The sequence below is a fragment of the Onychomys torridus genome, chromosome 5, assembly GCF_903995425.1.
Source record: "Onychomys torridus chromosome 5, mOncTor1.1, whole genome shotgun sequence".
In the NCBI taxonomy this organism is placed as follows: Eukaryota; Metazoa; Chordata; class Mammalia; order Rodentia; family Cricetidae; genus Onychomys; species Onychomys torridus.
Window position 1 is genome coordinate 4,024,016 of NC_050447.1, and position 25,796 is coordinate 4,049,811.

At 43.0% G+C, this 25,796-nt stretch overlaps 1 protein-coding gene across 2 annotated transcripts in view; it reads left to right on the forward strand.

Annotated features, from left to right (window-relative positions):
- Nucleotides 1-1,028: 1,028 nt before the first annotated feature.
- Nucleotides 1,029-25,796, forward strand: part of Nr3c2 (nuclear receptor subfamily 3 group C member 2) — a 341,763-nt gene continuing 316,995 nt past the window's right edge. Inside the window, exons 1-3 of one of the 2 annotated variants that reach the window (XM_036187396.1) lie at nt 1,029-2,027; nt 9,219-9,312; nt 9,718-11,476. In XM_036187396.1, coding sequence (XP_036043289.1) covers nt 9,720-11,476 — 1,757 coding nt within the window. In that variant the 5' untranslated portion in view covers nt 1,029-2,027; nt 9,219-9,312; nt 9,718-9,719. Of the gene's footprint in view, nt 2,028-3,959; nt 4,308-9,218; nt 9,313-9,717; nt 11,477-25,796 lie in introns of those variants that run through there. The other variant, XM_036187397.1, reaches the window with a different exon arrangement.

Genomic DNA, 25,796 nt, shown 5'->3' on the forward strand with positions numbered 1-25,796 from the left:
CTCCTCTTCTAGTGTTTTACTGCAAAATCTCAAACATACAAGGAAGTTGGAGAAAACTCGTGTATACTAGCAATTTTACTCTTCCGTTATTATACTACGTTCACATATGCATTATCGCATCTCTATTCATCTTTCTGTTCATCTGTCAGTATCAATCTTTCTTATTTTGAAGGCATTTCCAGTTTGTGAACATCAGTATTCTTCTAAATTGTCCTTTTTAAAATTTGCTGAATATAAGGTTAAATTTTATTATAAATTATTTAAACACTTTCTTGATCTCACGTAAGATTTGCCCCTACAAAACTTAACCTAGACACTACTTTTACAAAACAGGAAAAGTCTGTTTTGCAGCAGGCCAAAAGGCCACCTTGAGCCACAAACTGAGGAGTGCCAACACTGTGGGGGATGGAGCAAGTAAGCTTGATACTGGCCTATAGGAGTGCTGCTGAAGAAAGACGGGGTTATTTTAACAGGACAGGACCGCTTTTAAACGGGGATCAGTAACTTTCACTCCTATTTAGGAGGAAATTGGGAAAGGGGGAAGGGCTACAGAGGGTTTAGAAAACCCTGGAAGGAATGTCAAACCAGAAAAGAGATCAAGTCCTGGGTTTATTTAACTCAGTCCTAAAAACCAAGCTAGCAGGTGAGCCTCTGCTAGTGACCCAAGTCTCCCCGCCCTGCAGACTTCCACCTAGGGGCTTGTGGAATCTGGAGCATAGGGTATCCCGCACACCCGCAAGTGCCCGTGAAAACGAGCGCGCGCGCACACACACTGGGCTGGAGTGACCAGAGTGTCTTGGGGTGAGAGGCTGGGACTTGGCAAGGGTGGAGAGTGAGAAGGCTGTGGTCAGCTCTACGGCGCGCGAGGGACAAGAGAATCCTTTTGATCGTAGCTCGGGGCTCAGTCCTCCTCCCGGCGCCGCGTGCCCGCGCGCCGCGCCGCCCGGCCAGGGAGCCCGCCTTTCACTTTCGCAGCTGCGTAGGTGTCTGCCCGGGCGGGCGCGAGGGCGCGGGGGCGCGCGGGGCGGCGCGAGAGCGCGCGGCGGAGGAAGGCTGTCGCGGCTGGTCCCTTCCAAGGCCCGCAGCGCCCCGCCGCCGCTGTCAGAGCCCCGGGTCGGCGGCGGTCGCTCCCCACAGGCCCTGGTACACAGACACCCAGGCGCTCCAGGGCGCCCCCCCAAGGTGGGGGTGGGGCAGCGACCCAAGAGCTGTCTCACCGGGTGGGCAGCCAAGGCTCAGGAAAGAAACTTTTCCCTCCTGGCCCGCCCTTGGTCCTCCAGCCCTCTGCTCCCTTTCCGGTGGCACCTGCACCTAAGGCCAGGAGCCAGGTCAGGGCCGACTTTGTGGACCCGCGAGGAAGGGAGTACAGGGTGCGTGCACTGGGGTTCCGTTTTCCCCTGGCCTCCTTGCTGTCAGTGGCTGTGGTTCCAACGACCGCCACCAGCACCCTGTCTCCCACCAGCGGGTGGCTGGACGCTGGACTGCCACATACTGCTAGTGAGGGTGTGACCCAGGGAGGGGGCCCCAGCGCCTCGGCTGCCCCCACAAACACACACACACACACACACGCACACACACACACACACCACGCTCTGTCGCCGGAGCTGTCACCGGCCACCCCAGCCCAGTGAGGGGGCGCGGAGAGCCGCGCTTCTCCGCTGAGGGCGCGGAATCTTACCGCGGGACTGGCGGGTTCCGAGAACCTCCGCAGTCACCGCGGGGCGAACCAGCAGCCTCGGAGACCCGCCGGCCCCAGGCCCAGCTGCCACTGCTGGGGGCCGGCGGGTGCTCGCAGCCCCCTCGCGTAATTTGGTGCCGCCAGCTAGCTGCCTCCAGCAGGATAACTGCACTGCCTCTCTATTGCTCTACCCACCGTCATTAGGGCGACTGCCGGGGTTGCTACCCTCTCCATCCTCGTCGCTGATCAGCCGGTATTGGACTTGCTGGTGGCTGCAGTAGCGGCGGAGGCGGCGGGAGTCTCGCTGCCGCCCCTCCCGCCCCAGCCTCCCTACCATGTCCTAGAAAAGGTGAGTGCAACGACGGTCACTTTGCGCCGACAGTGGCCGGAGGGGGCCTGGGAGAACAGGGGTGGCCCCGAAGTGGCAAGGCCAGCGCAGAGGGGAGAGGACGGGGTCGGCGCAGCCAAGTGGGCTGCGGGCAGGAGTCCAGGTACCCGCCTGGCCGGCACGGGACAAGGGTGCAGGGCGAGCGAGCGCGACTGCTGCGCCGCGCCGCTCTAACCTAGATTTTGCAAGGAAGGAGCTTCGATCCAGGGCAACACCAGCCCTCCCTAGAGGAGGTAAAAACTTAGTATAAAGGAGACGCGTCCATTTCTTTAATGATGAATAGTTCTGTCACGCTGGCTGAGCTACAGCCGCTGCTGCTTGGCGAGCCCGGGCCGCCGGGTCTGGGACTCCCCCAGCTCTAGCTCGCCACCCGCGTGCGGCCCAGGGCGCAATCGATGCTGAGACTGCTCGTCCGACGCTCGTGACAGCTAACCTCGGGGGAAAGTTAGGACACTCGGCGCGGATTCGTATGTGTAGGGGCTCCAGGGCTAGCTCCACGCCAGCGAATGCTGGGCACCGGAGTCCCGAATCCCGACCAGCTCGCGGGAGCAGCTGCAGTCCCCCAGCCTCTGGGGAGTGTCCTGCGGGAGCGTCTGAGAGTTCCCATCTCCCTGGGCTAGGGATCCAGGACCCAGAGGCTTAACTAACTGTAAAGAAAGGAGGGGCCTTTGGGTACAAGGTGCCCTCCTCTTTCCGAGGCTTCAGCTCCCGGGGAACAAGGGTGAGCCCGAAGCTGCACAGCTGCCGCCGGCGGCCTGTGGGTCGCCAAAGGCCAGGGGACCAGATTTAGGTGTGTACGTCACTGGTGCTGACTCCAAGCCAGCAGGGGAGTCCAAAACCGAGCCTCACACCAGTCTAGAAGTCCTTAGAAATTTAAGTTAAGGAGCCCATTCTTCGGCTTAAGCAAGTGCAGTGTTTGAGTGGGCGGGAGGAAAATCGGGAGGGGGCGAAGGGAAGTCAAATTTTCTTCTCGCAGACAAGCGATCATTAGAAAACAGTTTAGGTCTTCCCCTCCCCCCAAAAGCCTGCCCAATTATGTGCACCTCCTCCACACATTATAAAGTGCATATCCTCGATAGTAAGCTTTCTTGCATATTGAACTAGTGGAAAAATCCAGCACTAAAGTAGTAAGTACAGTAACAAAATTATCAGGCGCCTTAGCTCTTGACCCTGGCACTTTTTCTTGGCAGGGGGTGGGGTGGGAGGAAGGCTGTGTTTAAAGGGGTTTGGCTGCACCGAAAGCACCCGCTTTTCCTGCATGGTTAAAAAAAGGAAACTGAAATCTAGTGGGAACGAGATTCTCTCTCTGGCTCTCGACCGCGGCTGCTCGGCGGGGAGGTAACTCAGACCTGGAGGGGGTGGGGAGCAGAACGCTAGGGGTCCCGGGGACGCCCACCTGATTCGTCCTGGGCTTGCGGACGCTGTGGGCGGCGTCGGGTGTGAGTCGCTGCGGCTCACCTGGCGCTGCAGGTGGAGAGCGCGAGGGCACACCATCTAGGCTGCTATCGCGTCACCACACTTTCCCCTTCTCTCCAGATTGCCTGTGGTCCCCCCACCCTACCCCCCGGCAGACAGTTGGGTAGGTGAGAGCAAGTTTGGGGCGAGGGAGAGATGTGGGTTAAAGGGCATCATGCACAGGGGTGCCCTGGGTCGTGGCTACCTCCGCGAACCCGGAGAACCTGCTGCCTCTGCGGCTTTAAGGAAGCTGCGGAGTCCAGGCTGTGTCGCAGCAACTTTGTATCAGTCACGTCGCCCGCCTGGTGACTGACAGTCCCGATTGCCCAATGAGAAGCACGCCTGGCCCGCACAGCGTGGAGCCTTGTTTCCCCCTTGGCCAATGGGAATGGTTCCGGCGGGCGGGACAGCGACCTGAACTTTCTGGACATGTGACCCGCTTCCAGCTGGTCCACTCCCCCTCCGGGCTTTCGCCCGCTCCCTCCCGCGGGTTCCCTCCCTCTTCTGCCCGCCTTGGCCCTGCCCCTGACCCCTCCCCTTAGCTCCTGCGCACCCAGGGTGTCATTGGGCCCGAGAGAAGAGAGCCAACTTCAGGCTGCTCAGAGGAAGCCGGTGCAAGTCACCTGGGCGCCAGCGCTGCTGCCTGGGGCTCTCCTACTGCAGGGGAGAGCCGCACTTGCTGGCCTGGATGTGGTTGGATGTAGGGGGCCTCCGCAGCAAGGGTGTCGTGGCGGTGGCAAGCGCTGCAACAGGTAGACGGCGAGAAGACGACCCTGGCCGAGGCAGGTGTGTAGGGGTGCGCAGTGGGGCGCCTCTGGTCCTGCCCCGGCGTGCGGCCATAGCAAGGGTGGCTTGCACTTTGCAGGGAGAAGCCGCTGCGTAATCCGGAGGCACAGTCAGTACCGTGCTGTGTGCTTGTTGTTTTGTTTTGGTTTTCCATCCCCTCCCCAATCCCCTCCCCTCCCTTTCCGACCGGCTGTGGACTATTTTGGGAAAGTTTGGCCACTTTGGATAAATGCCCTCTAAAGGCTTTTAACCGCCTTTGGCAGTGGGAGGTCTGCTACCCTCCCCTTTTCCCCAAAATGAATTTCAGATCGTTTTTCCTCTTGGAAATTTTAAAGGACGTTTGAATAATATTTCTTTCATCTATCAATTGCGGAAGCTCCTCAATCTGAGTGGGAGGTGTAGCCTATAGGGCAGTCGAAGGAGCTAGAGCCCCATAGATCTCTTACAAAAGGGGTCTAGAAAATCTTGCGTTTCCAGTTCTTTGATATTAGGAAAATTCTGGGGATTCTTAGGGAAGGGACAGAAAAGGGATGAAGCTGCTTTTGGTGGCATCCCTGCCCAGATGGGTTTTTAGATGCATGGCTTTTCTTGCTGCATTTTAAAAAGATGAGATCTAAATCTTAATGCTTTATCATACCATCTGCTTTATTTATTTATTATAACATAGTTCAGAAAACTTTTGATAGAAAACGAGTTATTAAGACTGCCGAATTTTAAAGGCTCCCTAACATTTTGGGTCCTCATTCTCTAGGTGCTGTTATTGGTGATATTTACATAGTAATGATAACAGCGTTCTTCATCTGCCTCCCTTGGAGCTTTAATTTCGTGTTTGACATCACACACTACCATGGAAATGCTTTCGGGGAGAAGTTTGTGTGTATATGTGAAGGGACTAAAGTGGAGCTTTTTAAAAGGAGAGGTTTTTTTTTGTTGTTGTTGTTGTTTTGTTTTTTTGTTTTTGTTTTTTAAAGGAAAGCTGTAGCTGTAGCTCAATGGGTCAGGCCAATGAACAGAAGTCAGGTAGGCTTGGTTCTAACTGGTTCTCCCACTCTCTTAGTGACCTTGGCAGATTGATCCCACTTCCCCCTGGAGAGGGAAGAGACAGTCCTGAGAGGCAGAACAGCAACAGCTAGTCTCCTAAAGTCATCTTCTGCCTCATAAAAACAGCCACGTTTTTAAGCATGCCATCCCAAAGCAACATGATTGGGGGAAAGATGCCATTAGGAAGGGGGTATGTTTTGGAGAGCATTAAAAGTGAAAGTTATCAGAAAACATGCAAATACCCAAGGCTCTTCAATAATTCCTGGGGCGGGGAGGGGGGAGGAAATTACTTCCTTATGGAAAAAGGCAATTTAACAGACTATGAAACAAAGTTGTAAAGTCTATTCCTTCATAGACATCGTATTTAAGGACGCGCGTGTGTGTGTGTGTGTGTGTGTGTGTGTGTGTGTGTGTGTGTGTGTGTGTATAAACATACATACACTCATGAGAGGTTTGTAGACCTGGCATATGGCTCATTTAGGACAGTAGTGACAAGTGCCCCTCAGGGTATTAGTAGTGCTACACACACACACACACACACACACACACACACCTGTTGGTGCTTTCCCTTACTTATGTGAATTTCTTCTCACCTTCCTGTTTCTTTTGCATGAAAATAAAGGTTTGAAATGGCCCAGGACTGGGAAATGTAGAGGCCTGATTTTCCTTAAGCTAGGGATATAATTCATATATTTCACTGCTTTATTTTATTCTTAAGTAACAAAAGCTTCCCCTTTACCCTCAGGATAAAGTTTTATGAGGCTCATACTCATCAAGTCATATTTTTAGTAGTCACTGGTAAGTTCGGGTTGACTGAACTACTGTTCAAAGCCATGGTCATTATGCCAATTCTGAAAAGACAACCTGAGTTTCCTGGACAACACAGAAAATAAATTTCTAACCTAACCCATTTGTTTATAGAAAATACTAAGTAGAGTACTAACCAAGCAGAACTCAGCATAAAATATTTCAGTAGTGCTATTTAAAAGCAACTGTTCTCAGAAACAAGGTTTGCAGCTCACATGCTGCTGCTGTCCACTTTTCTGTGTTGGCTGCCAACCTTTATTCTGTTTCCTTTGAGAGGTGAATGAGGTTGATAGGTGAGGATACCTTGAACAGAGCCAGTTAGATTTCAGGAAAGCCTCTGTCAAATTCTACATGATATTCCTGTCAATAAAACATGGTAAAACGCAGTTGGCTTTAGGAGATTGTTAGGAGAGATCAGGGTTTGGTGAGAAACAGGACGTGGGGAGTTCAGCTGTCTGGTGTTCGCTGATACAGTGCTTCCCTGTACAGAGGAACTGTGACCAGTGCCACTGTCTCTAGGAAGGATTCTACTGTGAGCTTTAGAGAGGTTTGCAGACCTGGCATATGGCTCATTTAGGCAATAGTCACAAGTGCCCCTCAGAATATTAGTAGGTTCTCCGAACAACAACAAGATCAAATTATTTTAGGGAGTGCTGGATTAAAAATACACTGCTTTCTGCATTTTAAACTCTCCCAAGGATTTTAATATCCAGAATTTTACTGTGAGACTTCATAAAAAGCAGAATTTCCATGTATCCCAAAAGATAGTTGGGTGTATGAAATTCTGGAGAAGGATCTGGACTCACCTTCAGACTCAGGGCTCACAGCCCTGTTGCCTAGGATGGAGGGGAGGTTGGGGCTGCAGCTATGGGAATCAGGGGCATGGGGGAGTCCCTGTAGAAGCCTTGTAGAGAGGATGAAGGAGGACCATGAGGTCACAGCAGGGCTCAGGAGAGTTTGGTGATGAAGACAGGGCGGATATATATATATATATATATATATATATATATATATATATATATATGGTTGTGTTCTGAACAGATATAGTTCTTGTGACATTTAATGGATCTGAACCTGAAACATGTATACCTTAGCTGTAGCCAATTATCTTTGGTATGGAAAGGGCTGAATATTTCTGTAGAAGCAGCACATAATATTTATTGTATTTTCCAATTCATTGCTATGACTGAGTTTTCAGAAGAGTAAAAACATCCATTATTAGCAATGATTTAGGTTCCAATTTTCTCTCTCTCTCTCTCTCTCTCTCTCTCTCTCTCTCTCTCTCTGTGTGTGTGTGTGTGTGTGTATGTGTGTGTGTGTATGTGTGTTTCAACTTTAACTTGGTTTGAATCTATACTTAATTTTTTGGCTGAAATTACCAGATAACTACCTCAACCTTGGCGATTGCAATTTGATTTATTTTCTACTTTCTAGTGATTGATTTTTTTTATTAAGAATTAATAGAATAATGTTCTTTAAGTGGAAGCATGCTACATAATTGGTATATTTTAAGGTTCATAAATTGAGTATTGATTATAGTATAATAGTTAAACATTTTTATTTGCATTTTACTATCCATCTGGGACACAGTGGTGGAATTGATAGTTCCTGACTACTCATAATTTAAAATCAACTGTAGAATACAGAAAAGTCAGAGGTAATTATAATACTCAGGTAATTTGAGCATTACATTTCATTATAGAGGCTTGTGATATGTAATACCAATTTACTTAGTGAATTCATTATATTGTTTTGCAATGTTCATTAATATAAATACTGTAGCAAAGGACTTCCAGGTTGTTGTTTTTTCTTTTAATGAAGAGAGGGTAGGGAGAAGGCTGGAGGCTAGCAAGAAGGATATAAACGCTGCACTAGGCTTTTTATATATGAAGAACTGCAGACCTGGCAGGACATTTGAAAATGTATGCAGGCATGATTTTTAATACTAAGATGTACAGATAAGACTGAATTAATTTTCTATCACGTATGTCTTTACAGTGGTCTGTTTCTTTAGTGCAGTTGTCCGGGGATGATTTTGCTCCCTAGGGACATTTGATAATCTGTAGACTTTTATTGGTTGTCATAGCTGGGGAGAGTGGTACTCTCAGCGTCTAGTAGTTTGGAAACAAAGACCCTGCTTAACACATTCCAGTGCATAGGGCAGGCCTCCACAACAACAAAAAATGATCCACCTGAAAATGTCCTTAAGACCCAGGTTGGGAAACATTGGTAAATAGAGAGGCCTGAGATCAAATTCCAGCTCTTCCACATAGCTGTATGGCCAGTGCCTCGGTCTCTGACTTGGATTGTTTATGATTAGGGTTTTGCTTTTTGTGTATAGATTGTTTCATAAGGTTAAATAATATGTCAGAAAGGCTTGTAATAGTGTGCTTTATTATATAGCATATAATAATTATGAACATATAGCCTATTGTAATCTGTTCATGAACTAAATTTATTGATTAGAGCAGATGGAAATGAATGTATATTGAAAACACTCCCATGGGCTCCTCTAGGATGGAAACTAGGCCGGTTTTTTTGTTACTACAGATTCAGGACTGTTCTTAGGCCCAGGGTATAACAAGTGCTTGGGGAATGTTGAATAAATACTTATATGATCAGGGCCCTTCATAAGCATACTCCATTCCTGGTTGAGAGTGAAAATGCCCAGCTGTTGGAAGATTTAAGAGAGGTGTTGATAGACCAAGGTGCTTGTTAGAGTTGCTTCCTGTATTAGGTACAAGAAAGAGTCCCTGCTACAGCCAACCTGTCTGGCAACTGCCCTGATCTGTGCTACAAGTCAGTCAGTTAATGGGAACTTGTCCTCTTCAGAACTGATACTAAACTATCTTCACCACTAACATACCATAAGAAAGTCAATGATTTTTTTCCTTTGACTATTCAGTTGGTAAGCATATGTTTGGGAACTGTAACTTTAATTGCATTTCCGTTTATAATCCTTCATAATAAGGCTATATATTTGGTCATATGGAAGGCAACTTTCATATGACCAAGTTTCCCAAAACTCTGGAGTCATAAAGTTAGCTGTTTGTTTTGTTTTAGTGTATAAAGGAGCTTTATTATGGGAGCAAGTTTAACAGCAAGGAAACCAGCCACACTCCTGCATAGAAGTGGATCCCAAGGAGAGGTTGCCCAGGTCAGTCTAAATTTGATATTTGTCATGATGCTTTTGGCTGTGTCGAATCACTCGCCTCATTTAGTCCTCATTTTCTACTCTATCACACCAATACCTAGGATTATATTGACTTTTAATTAATATTCAAGTAAGTTAACATTTATAAATGTTCCTTACAAACTATGAAGGCTATATTATAGCAAGTTTTATTGAGATGCAAAATTGTGTTTGGTCCTTCTGGCTCTGAAGAAGTTATAGTCAATTTTCTGTGTGTCAGCACCCCAAGAAGATAAATTTTAATACAACAAGAAATATTGTTCATATCAAATAGAATATATATTGTAGCTCAATAAATTCAATTTTAGAATGCCTCAGCATACTACTGTGTACTGACTCTAACATGTTAATAAAAATCTTGTTTGTTAGCTATGGAAACCAAAGGCTACCACAGTCTCCCTGAAGGTCTAGATATGGAAGGACGCTGGAGTCAAGTTTCTCAGACGGTGGAGCGTTCTTCTCTTGGACCTGCAGAAAGGACTGATGAAGACAACTACATGGAGATTGTCAACGTCAGCTGTGTTTCCGGTGCTATTCCAAACAGCAGTACTCAAGGAAGCAGCAAAGAAAAACACGAACTACACCCATGCCTTCAGCAAGACAGTAGTCGGTCTGAGATTTTACCATCTGATATTAAAACCGAGCTGGAATCCAAGGAACTTTCAGCCACTGTGGCTGAGTCCATGGGCTTATACATGGATTCTGTGAGAGATGCCGACTACCCCTACGATCAGCAGAATCAACAAGGAAGCATGAGCCCAGCAAAGATTTATCAAAACATGGAGCACCTGGTGAAGTTTTACAAAGAGAATGGTCATCGGCCCTCCACGTTAAGTGGCATGAACAGGCCTTTGAGGCCATTCATGCCCGACTCCGGAGGCTCCGTGAATGGTGGGGTCATGCGTGCCATTGTTAAGAGCCCAATCATCTGTCATGAGAAGAGCTCCTCTGTTTGCAGCCCGCTGACTATGCCTTCTTCGGTATGCAGCCCTGCAGGCATCAACTCCATGTCCTCCTCCACAGCCAGCTTTGGCGGTTTCCCAGTGCACAGCCCCATCACTCAAGGAACCCCTCTGACATGCTCCCCCAATGTTGAAAACCGAGGCTCGCGGTCGCACAGCCCCGCACATGCTAGCAATGTGGGCTCCCCTCTTTCAAGTCCATTAAGCAGCATGAAATCCCCGATTTCCAGCCCCCCGAGTCACTGCAGTGTAAAATCTCCAGTCTCCAGTCCTAATAATGTCACGCTGCGCTCCTCTGTGTCCAGCCCGGCAAATCTTAACAACTCAAGGTGCTCCGTTTCCAGCCCTTCCAACACCAACAACAGATCCACACTCTCCAGCCCAACAGCCAGCACTGTGGGGTCCATCTGCAGCCCCATCAGCAATGCCTTCAGCTATACCACTTCAGGCGCTGCTGCTGGAGCTGGTGCCGTCCGTGATGCGGTTTCCAGTCCAGACACCCATGAGAAAGGTGCTCAAGACGTTCCTTTCCCTAAGACAGAGGAAGTCGAGAAGGCCATCTCCAATGGTGTGACTGGCCAGCTCAACATTGTCCAGTACATAAAACCAGAACCAGATGGGGCTTTCAGCAGATCCTGCCTAGGAGGAAACAGCAAAATCAACCCCAGTTCTCCATTCTCTGTACCAATAAAGCAAGAATCAGCCAAGCACTCATGTTCAGGCGCCTCTTTTAAAGGGAACCCCGCGGTCAACCCATTTCCATTCATGGATGGCTCGTATTTTTCCTTTATGGATGATAAAGACTATTATTCCCTATCGGGAATTTTAGGACCACCTGTGCCCGGTTTTGATAGTAGCTGTGAGGACAGTGCATTCCCACTGGGGATTAAGCAAGAACCAGATGACGGGAGCTATTACCCCGAGGCCAGCATCCCATCATCTGCCATTGTTGGTGTGAATTCTGGTGGACAGTCCTTTCACTACCGGATTGGTGCTCAAGGTACAATATCTTTATCACGGTCACCTAGAGACCAATCTTTCCAACACTTGAGTTCCTTTCCACCGGTCAATACATTAGTGGAGTCATGGAAACCACACAGTGACCTGTCATCTAGGAGAAGTGATGGATATCCAGTCCTAGAGTACATTCCAGAAAATGTGTCAAAGTAAGTTAATTTGTTTTGGAGTCCTTTCTCTCCTCTCTCCCTTCCTTTCCCTTTTCTTTCTTTTTCCTTTTTCTTTTCTTTTATTATTTTAGTTTTGAAAATCCTGGCTTTGTAAATTGTTACATCCCATCTTTGTTTTTGCATTTGAGAGATTTGAGTTTTATTTTGTTTAAGGGTGGTCATTTTGTTCTCTTTGGAATGTTGATATAGCACTGTTTTTTGATGTAGAGGAACAAAAGATTCTTAAGATCTCTTATAAAATCTTTGTGTTGACTTGGAAAAAGCATATACAGGTGCCCCTCTGTTGCCTGTTTTAGTGTTTGGAAAATGTTACTGCATGTACTGTATCAGAATAGAACTCATTTTCTCTTTGTGGTTTGCTGGTTTGCTAAGACTGTATTACATTACTTATCCTCATGGCCCTATTTCCTTTTTATATTAAAATTCTTTATTAATTACTTCAATAGTTGTACAAAATAAAACAGAACCCCAAGTCTGTTACCTGCAAGCTTCCTTCTCTCACTATTTCTAGGAAGGTTTGTTTTTGGGGAGAAGGTGGGTGCGGGAAGTAGTCTAATTATATGAAAGTTGTAATTTCCTATCCAAATAAATTATTTCCTTAACTATAAAGGCATTTAAAGACTCAGCCTTCTAAAAGCACTTACTGGACAATCTTACTTTCTTATATTAGAAATATGTATGTATGTATATATATATAGTTTTGAATTGGTATATATGTAACTTATGAGCTCTGCAAGAATATATACTTAATTTACTGTAAAATGTGCCTTGGTTTTCCTTGTTGCAGAGAATGTGTGGTGCATATTTAGAAAAACACGGAAGAGGTTTTCGAGGGTAAAGGGTGTTTCTTATTTATGCAATGAGTACTTGCATTGGACTTTGCTTCAATTATGGTTTTATTACATGGATGTGATAAGTGAACCTTTTGTGGAATATATAAAGTGCAACTTTTCTAACTACATTTTATTCCTTTGGCATCTAGGAACATGTGGTTATTTTTCTTCATTTCCCTGAATCTTTATTTTGTGGAAAATATATCCATTCTATTAACAGAATATAGGGTATATCTATATTTTTACTTTTTTTTCAAATACAAAGCAATAACTTTTGGTTTGAGAATTCTATTCCTTATCACTGGCTCAAACCATTTTCTTCTTGCTTTTATAGAAGCAAATGTTCCATTAAGAATACACTATTAGCAGTTCTTCATAGTACAGCATGCCATATTGCAGTGCTGTGTCTCAGCCTCCTCCCGATTATCCATCGACCCATACCCTTAGGCATGCCATGGGTATGAGCAACCCACCTGTGTCTGTGGGCATTGAAAGTGCCTGTCTCCTCCTAATAATACTTTCTGCTTGTGCATTTGCCGGTGGTTTTGTGTCAACTAAAATTAAGCTTCCCACATTTTATTGTGAAAATTTTAGTGTTGCTTGGCATCCTGTTGGTTGGTAAGTCTTTACAGCTTTCTCCGGTGATGGTAGTCTAAGCCTATTTGCTTTGCTCATTTCAAGAATACAGGCTCAAGGATCAGAGGGTACATAGGCTGTTTTCTAGATTTTGATATAAACAATACAATAATTTCATCCATGTTTCATCATTTCTTTGTATCTTTTTAGACAAAATTGATTTTCCCAGTTTTTCCACTTGCAATGATAATATCCCATTTCAAAAACTGTTGGGTAAATAAAGATTGATGACTGTGAAGCATCAAGGCTATGTGGAATGCTGGTGGTCTCAGGCAACATTCCTCCTTTCTGGGTAAAACCTATTTTAAAGATTTCAAACTGTGATCTGGGGGATTCTGAGACCTTTCTAAGGAGGTTTATGAAATCATAAATCATGAGTGAGTAAAAGATCTTCTCAGAGTGGAAAGTGGACCAATGGATTTTCATGCAGTGATGTCTGAGTAGCTTGGGATTTGTTCAGATTCCATGTTGTAACTGTCAATCATTCACCATTTCCAAAAGAGTACTCACTCTCAGTTCTCACTGTGGTCCCAAAGAATCATGCCTGTAATGATCTGAACAGAGCTTTATAGCATTCTTCCCATTCCTAGGAAGTCCATGTGAGGCTACATTTTTCCCATATTCATGGGACAAACTATATTAGTATATGTTGAATGCAAGAGCTGATATGAGAATCTGGCTCTTATATTAAAGGAAGATAATAGACTTGAAAAAAAAATGGCCAATTCTTCACCGAAGTGTTTTATTTGGAGAAAGTTATTTTTCATAAACATGTTTATATTAATATGTAATTATTTGTTTTCAAATGAGTTAAATATCAGCTTCTGCTTATAATTTAATTTTGCTATAACACATAAACACAGGTTTTTTTTTTAGAAATGATTTTTTGGACCTTTGATAAGGTTTTCCTTTTGAGACACATGTTCTATCTAAGCTAGCCTTAGGCTCTCCTTCTTCAGCTTCCTGGATGCTGGGGGTACAGGCAGCACCACCAGGCTCCCTAGCTACCCTTGCTCTTTGTTCAGAATGAAAGGTGTTTTCAGCATAGAAGTTGATCACTGCCGGTCTCTCCTGTTCTCCACACATTTTGGGAGCTGATAGAGATATAATGGGGATATAATTTGCATTAGCCTACTGAGTAGTTTGGAAACAGCATCCTATTCAAGTAAGAGAAATGACGGTCACTCAGACTATTGTTCAGGCTGACAGAAAAGAGTAACGGCCATGGTGTACGTGTTGTCTTTCTTCGCTGCGTGGGCATTCTGTGGGAGAAGTGACGGAAGTCACCTCTGTTAATCATTCCCAGAGAAGAGGCTGAGTTCCAAGTTGTAAAGTAAATTATGACAAAGCTAAATGTAAAACCTTAGGGTGGACACTGGACCTAGTCATGTGGGTTAGAGTTTCCCTGTCCACATTAGTGCCAACAAAACTGTGACCTGGGATGAGTCAGAACCCCTGTTGCCTCAGTGACTTCTTTCTAAAGTGAGGGAGGACAGCTTGATTCTCTGTGAAGTCTGCTGGAAAGATGACTGAGAGTCCCTTTGGAGGACAAAAAAAGTGTCCCTTAAAATAACTGTTAACCTGATCACAAATAATTGTGTTTTTCACACACACACACACACACACACACACACACACACACACACACATGGTTCTAGCAATTTATCATTATCTGGGTGAAATGAGAAGTGGGGGAGACCTCTCATTGAGAACTTGAGGCATGTTGGTCCCTTTTATTAGCCCAACATTTTCTTTTATAAAATCTGACACCTGCTATGAATTTTTGCTCTTTCTATTTGCATTATTCCTGGCACAAGTGACCTTCTGCTAATACAACACTGGCTGTTTATGGCAATGACCATAGTCACTGTGATAGTCTCATAATGCAGTGCTAACATTGACTTAGAGTTTTGAATGTAAAGTCCACTGTTTCAAAGGGCATAGACTGGCAGGTTCCAAGAGAACCAATTAAGTGCTTACCATAATTCGTACTTTTTTTTCAGATAGAAGAGAAAAATTTAGTAAATCACAGGTAACTGTTTTTATTTGTCAATTATCCTTGACTTAAAAAAATTTCTGTTTCTGTGGGTGACATAAAAGTTTCAGAATTCAAGAAGATAGTGACAAAGTTTTCCCTATCGGTAAACTTTCAGATAAGCTTCAGAGATGTAAATAGCCTTCCAGGCTGTGAACTACAGAATCAGAGGATTTGGGGCAGGTATGCTCTATGTGTGGGCGTCGTGCCAAGAAAAGCCACACAGCCATCCTGGGACATCGGGGTGAAAAGGGGCAATGTTCTTTTGGTTACTTGTCACATAATGTTTTGACTTCAAAATGGCTAACAGATCTATAATTTCTCAAGGCAAGTCCTCTAATAATGCTTTAAAATGACTTTAAAATGAGACTTGTTTCTCCTGAAAGTTCACTCATTTCCATTATTTCTGGAGAAATTTGTGATCATTTTATTGGAAAAAAACAAAAAAACAAAAAAACCAACCAAACAACAACAACAAAGACTCCAAGTGCTTTGTAATATGCAAACCACTTGGACAATGACAGTGTATTTCTGTTAAACGTTGCTTCTCACATCCGAAATGTTTCATGTTTAAATTCCAGCACATCTACCTTTTATCCCTTAAAAATGCTTTATTAAGTGCTTCATACTTAAATATGAATATTGAACTAAAATCCATAGTTACAGTTAGATAAACCACCTTAAGGTGGTTTTCATCCTTGGAATCTGCTGGATCCAGGACCTAGAGATTTATCATTTATAGATTCAAGCATCTTGCTTATTGAAATTCTGGGTGTGCCCAACCTTTCCTGTCCTTGCGTGACAAAATGATAGCAGATGTTGTGTCGCTACAACAATTTCAGGGTAATGCTCAACTTCCTTCAATGCTTTGATGCCATTATATTTTGCCTCGAGAATAATAACCTTTCTGGCTTTTGGTTGTTGCTTTTAGTTTCCTATTGCTCATTTGGCAATACAATTTCAACCCTGCTACTAAATAATTCATCATTTTTCTTTTCTTTGCTAAACTCAAATATAGAAAATAATGGACTTCTTAACTATGCTTAAATATACATATTAACTTGGATGATTGTATTAAAAATTATTAATAAAAACTAAGGGGGAGACATGTGTACTCAGTGGACAGTGTTCTCAAGAGATGCACCTTTATTCTAAACTTTAGAGTTTCTGGTTTGAAATTTGTGAATTTCACTTTAGTTTTAAGAATTTTATTTTGTTCTTTGTGAAGTTAACATGTAATTACAAATAGACATTCGATACTTAAGTGATATTCTAGAAGCCTCAAGATTTAGGATTGTTAATGGTTTGGCCAAAGCCCAGAATTCTATGTTGAGAAGAGGTAGGCATTATGTATGTAGTAGTAGAAAGATAAAATTGTATTCAAGAAAGGATATAGGCTAAACAGATAATAATTGGAACTATTTAAAAAGTCCACGCTTCAGTGCATGTGTGAGATAACTACTATCTGGATTTGTAACTTGGGTCATGACTTGACTTGACCACTGATAAGGATGATCATGGCCACGTGGTGTGTGGCTTCACCTCAAGTGTTAGTTATTGAGACAAATCTCTAAAACAATTGCAATTTGTAAGGGGCAGAGTTGACTAGGTATTCTGACAGAGAAAGACAGTGTGGAAAATGGAGAGTTAAGGGAGATGGTCACAGATTGTATTTTTCACCTAGTCTTAGAAAATTCGTAAGAGGTGACTATTACCTGGTGCAGGGAGTTCTAGAGCAGAACTGAGCAAAACTCCAGCTGTGCTGCTGGTGAGGATGGGTAGGTGGGGAGAAGCAACTAGACACAGGTTATTTGGAATCAGAGCAGAGTTGAACTTGAAAGTCAGACTAAGAAATTGCTGCCCAATGTGGTAGATAAGGAAAAGTGTTCTAAATGCTGAGGCAGGAACAGGGGATAAGGGGAGCTCTAGCATACATGGATGACCTTCCTTGGGCTGAAGCATGAAGTGCTTGTAAAGATAAGATCACAACTGTGTGGAAGACTAGGAACTTGTCTCTCACCATAATGGAAAGGAGAGGGCAGATTTGAAATATTATAGAAACACCAGTGTAGGAAACTGTCTTGTGTGTAGGCATGTGTTGTGTGGCAAAATGTTTTCTGAAGAGACACAACACACACATCTACTCACCCCAGACAGAAATCCCATGCCAGACCAAAGTACAGATATCCTTTGAACTTGGTGAGCAGCAGTCAGACTTTCTTTTGTGGAATCGTCAGTTTGCAAATAATCACACAGAGACTTCTTATTAATTATGAAAGCATGGCCTTTTGTTTAGGCTTGTCCCCAACTAGCTCTTATAGCTTAAATTAATCTGCTTATATTATTCTATGTTTTGCCACATGGCATTTTTTACCTCTCTTCTGTTCTGAATGTCCAACGTGGTCCTCCTCTTGCCAGCATTCCTGCACACTTAGATTCATCTCCTCTTCCTCTCTCTTCCTGGAAATCCAACCTATCCTCTCTTACCTATCTATTGGCAGTTCAGCTCTTTATTAAACAAACCAGAAGGTGCCTTGGCAAGGATACATCTTCACAGTGTACAAAAGGATTATCCCACAACAGTGAACCATGGGTTTTACTGGGCCTACTAACAGCAGAGTGGACTCAAGGGCAGCTCTATTAGCCAAGCCCACCCCAGGATGGGTGAGACAGCTCACAGAGCTAGGAACCTGGAGCACACTGCACACACTGCAGGCAGCTCCAAAGATTGGAGAGCATCTTTTCCAAGTGCCTTATTTGGTCTAAACCTCTTCCAGGAAGCTTAGCTGTTTCTGCTTGTTCCAGGCAGCTGGTCTGTCTCAAAGTTTTTGCAGCTCAGCTTCTCTCAGCTTTTATTGATTACTCTGACAGGGAGGGGCCTTGTAGATCTGGTCAGTTTCAGGAACTTCCTGAAGCTATTTTGAGTTGTTTACCTTCCTGCTTAGGGAGATTCCCTTCAGGTGGAATGTTTCAATCTCTGAGGAGGATGTTATACAACAGCATGTCTTCATGCAAGCATGTAGATGATGCCAAAGGTCAACCAAGTATGTCATTCCTGAAGCAACGTCAACCTTGTTTTTTGAGACAGTCTTTCAGTGCCTGAGGACTCACATATTAGGGTAGACACACAAAGCAGCAAGCTCCAGGAATCCACTCTCTCTATCTCCCAGGTTCTGGGATTGCAAACCAATGCCACCATACTTAGCTTTCTAATTTTATTTTTTTAACATGAATTCTGTGGATCGGACTCAGTTCCTAATGCTTGCATAGCACATTACTGGCATCTCTTAGCAGATCTTATTATATTTTTGCCAATTGCCCCAATAATGACTCTTTCAGGAAAAGGACCCGGTTCAGAGTTTACTGCTGTGCTAACTGGCCATATCTCTTTTTCTCTTTTGGTCTGGGATAGTTCCTCAGTCTTTTCTAGACTGTATGACCTTTTTAAAAATTGTGCTTATTAATTTAGTAGGCATGTGGTTTGAGTCGTGTCTGCTGAATAATCAGCGTAAACAATACCTATGTGCCTTACTATCACTTCTCGGTGGCAAAGCATCTAAATATCTTCCTCATAGGTTTCTGATATGTGCAGTACACAGTCATTATGGGTAGCCAGGCACCCTGTGCCTACTGCACAGGAGCACACAGGAATTTCTTACTCAGATATGGATCTTCAAGGTAGAACCTGATGGCCAATCTCCCCCTCTTCACCTGCACTCTCCAGCCTCTGGTACCCAACAGCCCATTTTCAGTCTCTATGGAAAACAGCTCTTAGATTCCACATAGGGGCGAGCTCCTTTGACAATGGCTTTTCTGAGGCTTATTTTACTTAGCATAATGATCTCCATCTATGTCGTCCCAATGGCTGACAGTATTTGTGCTTTTTCTAACAGAGTACTATTGCATCCTCTATATAGCCTATATTTTCTTTATCCACACTTCTATTGAGTTGATGGACACATAAACTATCTCCTTTTCTTGTGTGTCATGAACAGGGCTCAAATGAACATGTGAATATGTCTCTTCAACATATTGATTTATTTCCTTTGTGTATTTCCAGGGTTGGCATTACTGGATCCTGTGGCAACTTTTGTTTGTTTGTTTATTTTCAAGCCCAATAGTCCTTTCTGTGATGACTGTAGCATTCATGGGTCTACTTCCCTCCATCCTTGCCAATACTTTCTGATAATAGGCATTCTTACATGATGATTTTGATGTGTGCTTTTCTAGTGTTACTTAATATTTTTTCATATACCTCTTTGTCACTTAATGTCCTCCTTTGAGAAATGTTTTCTTGAATCTGTTGTTTAGGTTTTTTTCTTTTATTTTTAAGATTGTAATTACATCACTTTATTGCTTATTTTAAATGTTTTAGATATCCTTACATGTTCTGGATATTAACCCTTGTCAGAAATGAGTTAGCAAAATTTCCCTCACATTCTATAGGCTGTTTCTTCACTCCAATGAAATTTTCTTTACCAAGTGAAAGCATTTTTAAGTTGATGCAAGCTTGCTTGTTTAGTTTTGCTTTATTACAGTATTTCCCACAAAAATTTCCTGCCCATGCCAGTGTCCTGGAGTGTTTTCTTCAGCAGTTTCATCATGGTTAGATCCAGGGGATGCGCAAGTAATTATGCACTCTTCCCATTGCATTTAATGAGGGCATATGGCTCTGATTGTCCTTGCTACTATTTACTAAATACTCTCAACTAAAGTTCCTACTATCCTTGTATAGCTAGGTCTGTTCTTACGAAAATCCTTTGAAGGCATCAAAACATCCCATTCTTCATTAAGCTTTGCATACTCACTTTCTTTTTATATTTACATGACAGCATTGTATATTACTTTATGCCATGAATTCTAGCCTGTTTGATAGTTCAGGTTGTTTCTGTGTCTCTTTGTCATGACTCTGTTTTTATTTGAGTAGTTTGCTTTTGTCCATCTTGCACTTTCCTGTCCTAGTCACAGAATCACCGTCTCTTTGAGGAGAGCCTGACTTGGTTACCCGAGTTTTAAATACCAGTGTTCCCTCTGATTGCAGACTGCCTGTATGGATAGCAGTGTTGAATATCTGTTGAGAACGTTATGATGGATGCATTTGGTTAAGAACGTGGAGAAATGGACCCATAACACAAGCAACATATCCTAATGAAGGAAATGGAAATTATTTAGAAAAATAAACATAGAACTGAAACATGGATGCCAAAGCTAAGATTGATTGTAAACCTTGGACTTGACAAAATAAAAGAGCTTTTAAACTTATAAATCTAGCCACATAGATTTATAGATCCAAAGATCCCGAAGTTAATGCCCAGAGAAATTACTTGTTTTCCACAACGATACACAGTAGTTACATCACTTCCTCTAACTAGGAATGTAACTGTGATGTCAGCCTCAGGAGTGCCAGGACCCAGTCTAGCCATTTCCAGAATCCCTGTTGGATGTGGAACTGGATGGAGGGCTGAATTCATTACTGGAGGGACTTGGGGCAAGCATATGTATAGACTCACTAGGTAGATATTGGTGATGATTATATATTTGGGAAATTATCATCAAATAACATGGTGAATTCTATTGAGTTTAGCTAAAAAAATTGTAGCGTCTATCTGCACATTCTAGAGATGTTCACAAAACAATAAAGAATGTGGTTTTGTTTTTCACATTTCACACAAAAGAGTAATTGGTAATGATGTTTTCCAAGCTAATTGGTAACATATGCTTTTGGACTTTATTTTGAGGTTACTTAAAAAAAAATATCAAATGGCAAAATTCTTCTTTGGATATGGAGTTCTGAGTGTTTTGCTGAGTGTGCAGTAATTTATCAACAGTTGCATAATGCACTGAAGTCCCCTTCTGTGGCCCCCTTTTATCAACAACCCCTTCCCTCACCCCAAGCCCGAGTAACCCTAATATGTGTCTTCTTCTTATATTCATTTTATTGTTTTTTTTTTTTTTTTTTAGAATTTATTATATGAATACACTGTATTTACAATATTTCCAGGCCTTCCTCTCTCTCTGTTCCAACTCCTCCGGTCTGCCCAATACCTCCAAGTTCATAATGTCGTTGGTAATTATGGTTACGGTTGCTAAACACACACATGCACAGTTGGGAGCTACAGTTATTTAGGAAAATGGCAGTGATACATTCTCCTCTAGTGTCTGTGACCTTTCCAGCCCTGGGTTCTTGGCTACAGTACCAGACCCTCCAACTGCATGCACCTCAAATCCAATGAACTGATGTTGGCTACCCCTGAGATATTTGTGCCACTGCTATACCACTGGGGATTATTACCCCAGATTAGCATATAAACAAAATAATAGCTCATATAGTCTTTTCTCTTGGCTGGTTTTACTTACAATGTGTTTGAAATCCAAGTGTGCATGCATTAAGACTCACTTCTTTTTATTGCTGACTAATATTCATTCCATTTGTGGCCGAACCACATTCTGTTTATCTATTTACCTCTTTTTGGTCATTTCTGCTGTTGCCGGTTTAATTTGTTACCCATAAAAGGCTGTTTAAATGTTGACATGCAAATCCCAATGTGGATGTATTTGAAGATAGGTGCAACTTTATTTTTTAAAAAAAGATCAAATTGTTTTTTTTTTAAGAAAAGAGATCAAATCTTTTAATTTTTAAACAAAAGAGATCAAATTGTTTTCTAAAATGGTTTTTAACATTTTATATTCCAACCAACAGTACATAAAACTTCTAGTCCTCTGCATCCTTGCCAACACTTGTGAGTGACATTGCGCATCTTGTCATGTTGTATTGTGAATATGCTCCCCATCATGCTGGTTCACCTTAAGCCCATTTTTATTCGGTTGCTTTCTTTTCTTTCTTTTTGTCTTTTCTTTTTTGAGTTTTGTTATCAGTGTGTTGTGTAACTTTTTACTGCATTTCAATTTTGTGTATGTTGGGCAGCTTATGTGTCCCCTAGCACACATATAGAGGGCAAAGGACAATTTGCATGGGTGCATTCTCTCTTTCCACCATGTGAGTCCTAGGGACCAAGCTCAGGTTGTTGGTCTTGGGGGACAGTTGTCCTTCCTGTTGAGCCACACTGCCTGACTAATCAGTGCACTTTAATGTAAATGTATTGATACAAGGCCTAAACTAAGAGAAAAAGCTATTTTAAAATTCTGTGTTGTCAATGTGTGGCACATGTGCATCCCTACACACATGTGTATATACACACATGTGCACCACCACACATGTGCATACCAACACACACACACACACACACACACACACACACACACACACACACACACTGAGCTGTATACATACCAGATGGAAAATCCTGTATTGTTAGTGAGTATAACAATAGGCAATCTTCATATTACTTGGTACCTACCTCTGTGTTCTTAATGTTCAAAAAACCAAATGAATATGAATAAGCCAGTGTCCTGCCATCTCCCATCTAGTGGAGAAGATGGCTCTAATGAGTGTACATAGCCTTTTCTTGTTCCCTAATTATGTGTTTGGTTGTGCACTGCCGATAAGAAGTGTTACCAAAAATTGGAAAAGGAAGTGTTCTGTGTGGGCTGGAAAGTCAAGGAAGCTGTCTCTATATGGGAGGTGAGATCCAGTTGACATTTGAAGATTGGTATTTGGCGGCGAGTGGGGAGGGTATTTAAGGATAAGTAATAACATAAGCTGAGTACACAGATAACACAGACGGAGCCTGCTTGGAAGGAATTAATGGGATTTGGAGAACTTAGATTATAGAAATCTGTGACTGCTGGAATGAAGTATTGCGCTCTTCTAGAATTTGAATATGATTGTCCCCCATAGGCTCATGTGTTGACAGGTTGAGCCCAACTCCTGGCACTATTTGGGGGAGTTCAGGAGATTTTGGAAGTGGAATAAGCTAGAAGAAGCAGGCCACTGGAGGTGTGTTCTCGGGGTTGTAGCATGACCTTGGCCCCCTTTTCTTTCTTTGTTCCTGCTTTGACCTCTGTCACATCAACTGCTCTTTGTCACCAAGCCCTTGCTAGCACAATGGCTGAAATCTCAAGAACCATGAGCATAACAAACTGTTCATCTTTTTTGAACTGGTTCTCTCTGGTGTTTGATTTATTTTTAATGTAAACAATTCAACATGTTTTTTAGACAAAAAGTGGCACGGAAAGGTAGAAAGTTAATCTGGCAAGGAAACTAGGGACTAACTCTAGAGACGGGACAAAGTGGAGACAGGGCTATGTAGGTAATTCCCGTAGGGTGGGAGCACCAGTGACCAGGTTAGAGATAAGTGGTGGAAGGTTAGAGGTGGTTTAGAGAATGAATGAGTGAGTGTCTGGTTACCTGACCCTAACCTGTTCTACTGTACCATGAAGCATGTTAATTGTTAGCAACACAAAAAAAAAGTTTGCCAAGGGGCATTGGAAAGAACATGCAAAAACAAGTTACAGGAATAATAGCAACTCGTGAAATTGTGGTATCAATATAAAACAAGTTCTCTTTATCAGTGTTCTGTTTCTGTGAAGAGACACCATGATCAAAGAAACTCTTACGAAAGGAACATTTAATAGAGGGCTTGCTTACAGTTTCAGAGGGTTAGCCCATTATAGGGAGGGCAGGAGCACAGCAGGCTAGTCCAGGATCATGAAGAGAGCATGGTGGCTCACACAGCGCTGGCAGAGTATCTGAAAGCTTCAGCCTGAGCCATAGGCAGAGGGAGACCCTGAACCTCATAAGGGCTTTTGGATCCTCAAAGCGACCCCCAAAGACACGCTTCCTATAGTAAGTTCACATCTACTAATCCTTCTAATTCTTTTAAATAGTGCTGCTCCCTGGTAACTAAGCATTCAAATATATGAGCCTGTGGTGTCCATTCTTATTCAAACCTTCATACAAGATAAATAATTTTGTTTGAATGAAGGTAAAATTCAATTTTGGCACTTAAATAAAATGCCTTCCATTAGGTCACTAGAAAAATAATGCTGGAAATGGAAACAGAAAGAACAAACTACTGGTTAGACAAAACCAGATACAAACTTGAATTAGCAATGGTGACTAATAGGATTCTGATGAGCATACCAAGAGATCAAGGATAGGGCCAGAACATTTGGAAGTTGTCATTGTGTTGGCACTGGCATTGGATTCAGGATTCTCTTTCCAAAAGTGGGAATGTGATTGTCTTCTTCCATCACATGGTAAAGTCTATATTAACTTAAAAAGATTGGGGTTAGGGGTGGGGCTTTAACTCAGTTGGTAGAGTGCTTGCCTAGCACATACAAAGTCCTGGGTTTAAGCACCACCACTACAGTAACCAAGTGGCTCATGCCTGTGCCTGCCATAGTACTGACTTGGCACTCAGGAAGTGGAGGCAAGGAGATCCAAAACTAAGAGACATGCTTTCTTTGTAGTTAGTTCAAGGGCAGCCTGACTACATGAAACCCTGATGATGATGATGATGATGATGATTGTGAGTCCTCTGGGTAAACAATATGAAGGTGTAGAGATGGCATGGGACAGGCATTCTCCAGTTTACGCCCCTGGATCTTCACAGTCCATCTGAATGAAGCTTACATTCAGAGAATGTAAAACTCCAAAACTTTAAGAAGTGAAGGAAGAATTTATTGGTTATTGTGTACAAAGTATTTTCATCTATTCCTTTGTCATTTTCAGATGCAATGGAAGTGATTGTGTGTGAGGTTTTCTCTTTGAGACTTTGGGTGTATTTGGAGTTTTCTATATGTGGGAGAAATATAATTTGGCTGACATATACCCTGTATTTGGACTTGGTTGCTATGATTTAGGTGAAAATAACTCTTTCCCCTCCTAAGTACTGTGTTTTAGGGGAATTAAAGAGATTGACAGATGTCTGGGGTAGTGGATGGAGGTGTTAGAAACCCAGCAATCATTCCTTGTGACCCCCTCCATCTGTAGAGTTTCTAAGGCATTTAGATCCATGGGTGGTTCTTTGACACCCATTGGCAGGTACTAGCTAATGTGCATTTTAAAGGCTAAGGATTTTCCCAAGAGCATGATTGTCTGAACTGAGCATGTTTCTGAAGAATGGATTTGTTGCCAGTACCTGAGCTCGGTATAGATGAAGACTAGAGGCCTCACAGTGAACATGGGCCAGCTCTGTATTTCTTAACACCAAGAAAATGGGCCTTAAAAAGTTAATTCTTGCCAATCTTATTCTAGCAGGAGTAAGCAGATTCTAGGATTCTAAGGGTTTTCAGGATTGTAGACCTAAAACAAGATACAAAAGTTAATGAGGAGAATGAAGAGAGTTTCCTGTCAGTCTGTGCAGTCAATTGAGGTAGAGCTGATGCTGAACATGCCAGTCCAAAGTTCTTTCAAGATGTTGAATTTAGGAAGACCAGTAAAAGTTTTCTCATCTCCTGCTCTTAGTGAGTTATTATTGCTTAGTGTTTCACTTGCTTGTCTTTGCCAGGAGTGCCCTTTCCTGGGTTCTGCCCATGAGGACAAAACAAGACTATTTTAAGACAGAAAACATGGGTATTTTCAAAAGAAAAATGCACCACCACCTGTAAATAACTGTTTGAAATACCAGTTCTTTCATTAAACTCCATGGAATCTCTAATAAACAGCAATATAAGGCACTTGATACAAAGAGAGTTCTGGAGATGAGTGGTGGCCATGGTTGTATAGCAACCTTAAAAATAGCTAAAGGATAAACTATTCATATTTTTTAATCACAGTTAAAAATAACACTACAAATCTGGCATGGGTGACACTGATAAAATTCAACACAGAACAAAAACTGCCAAGGTGTGCTGAGCTCATATATGAAGCAACTAGGTCCAGTACCATTTA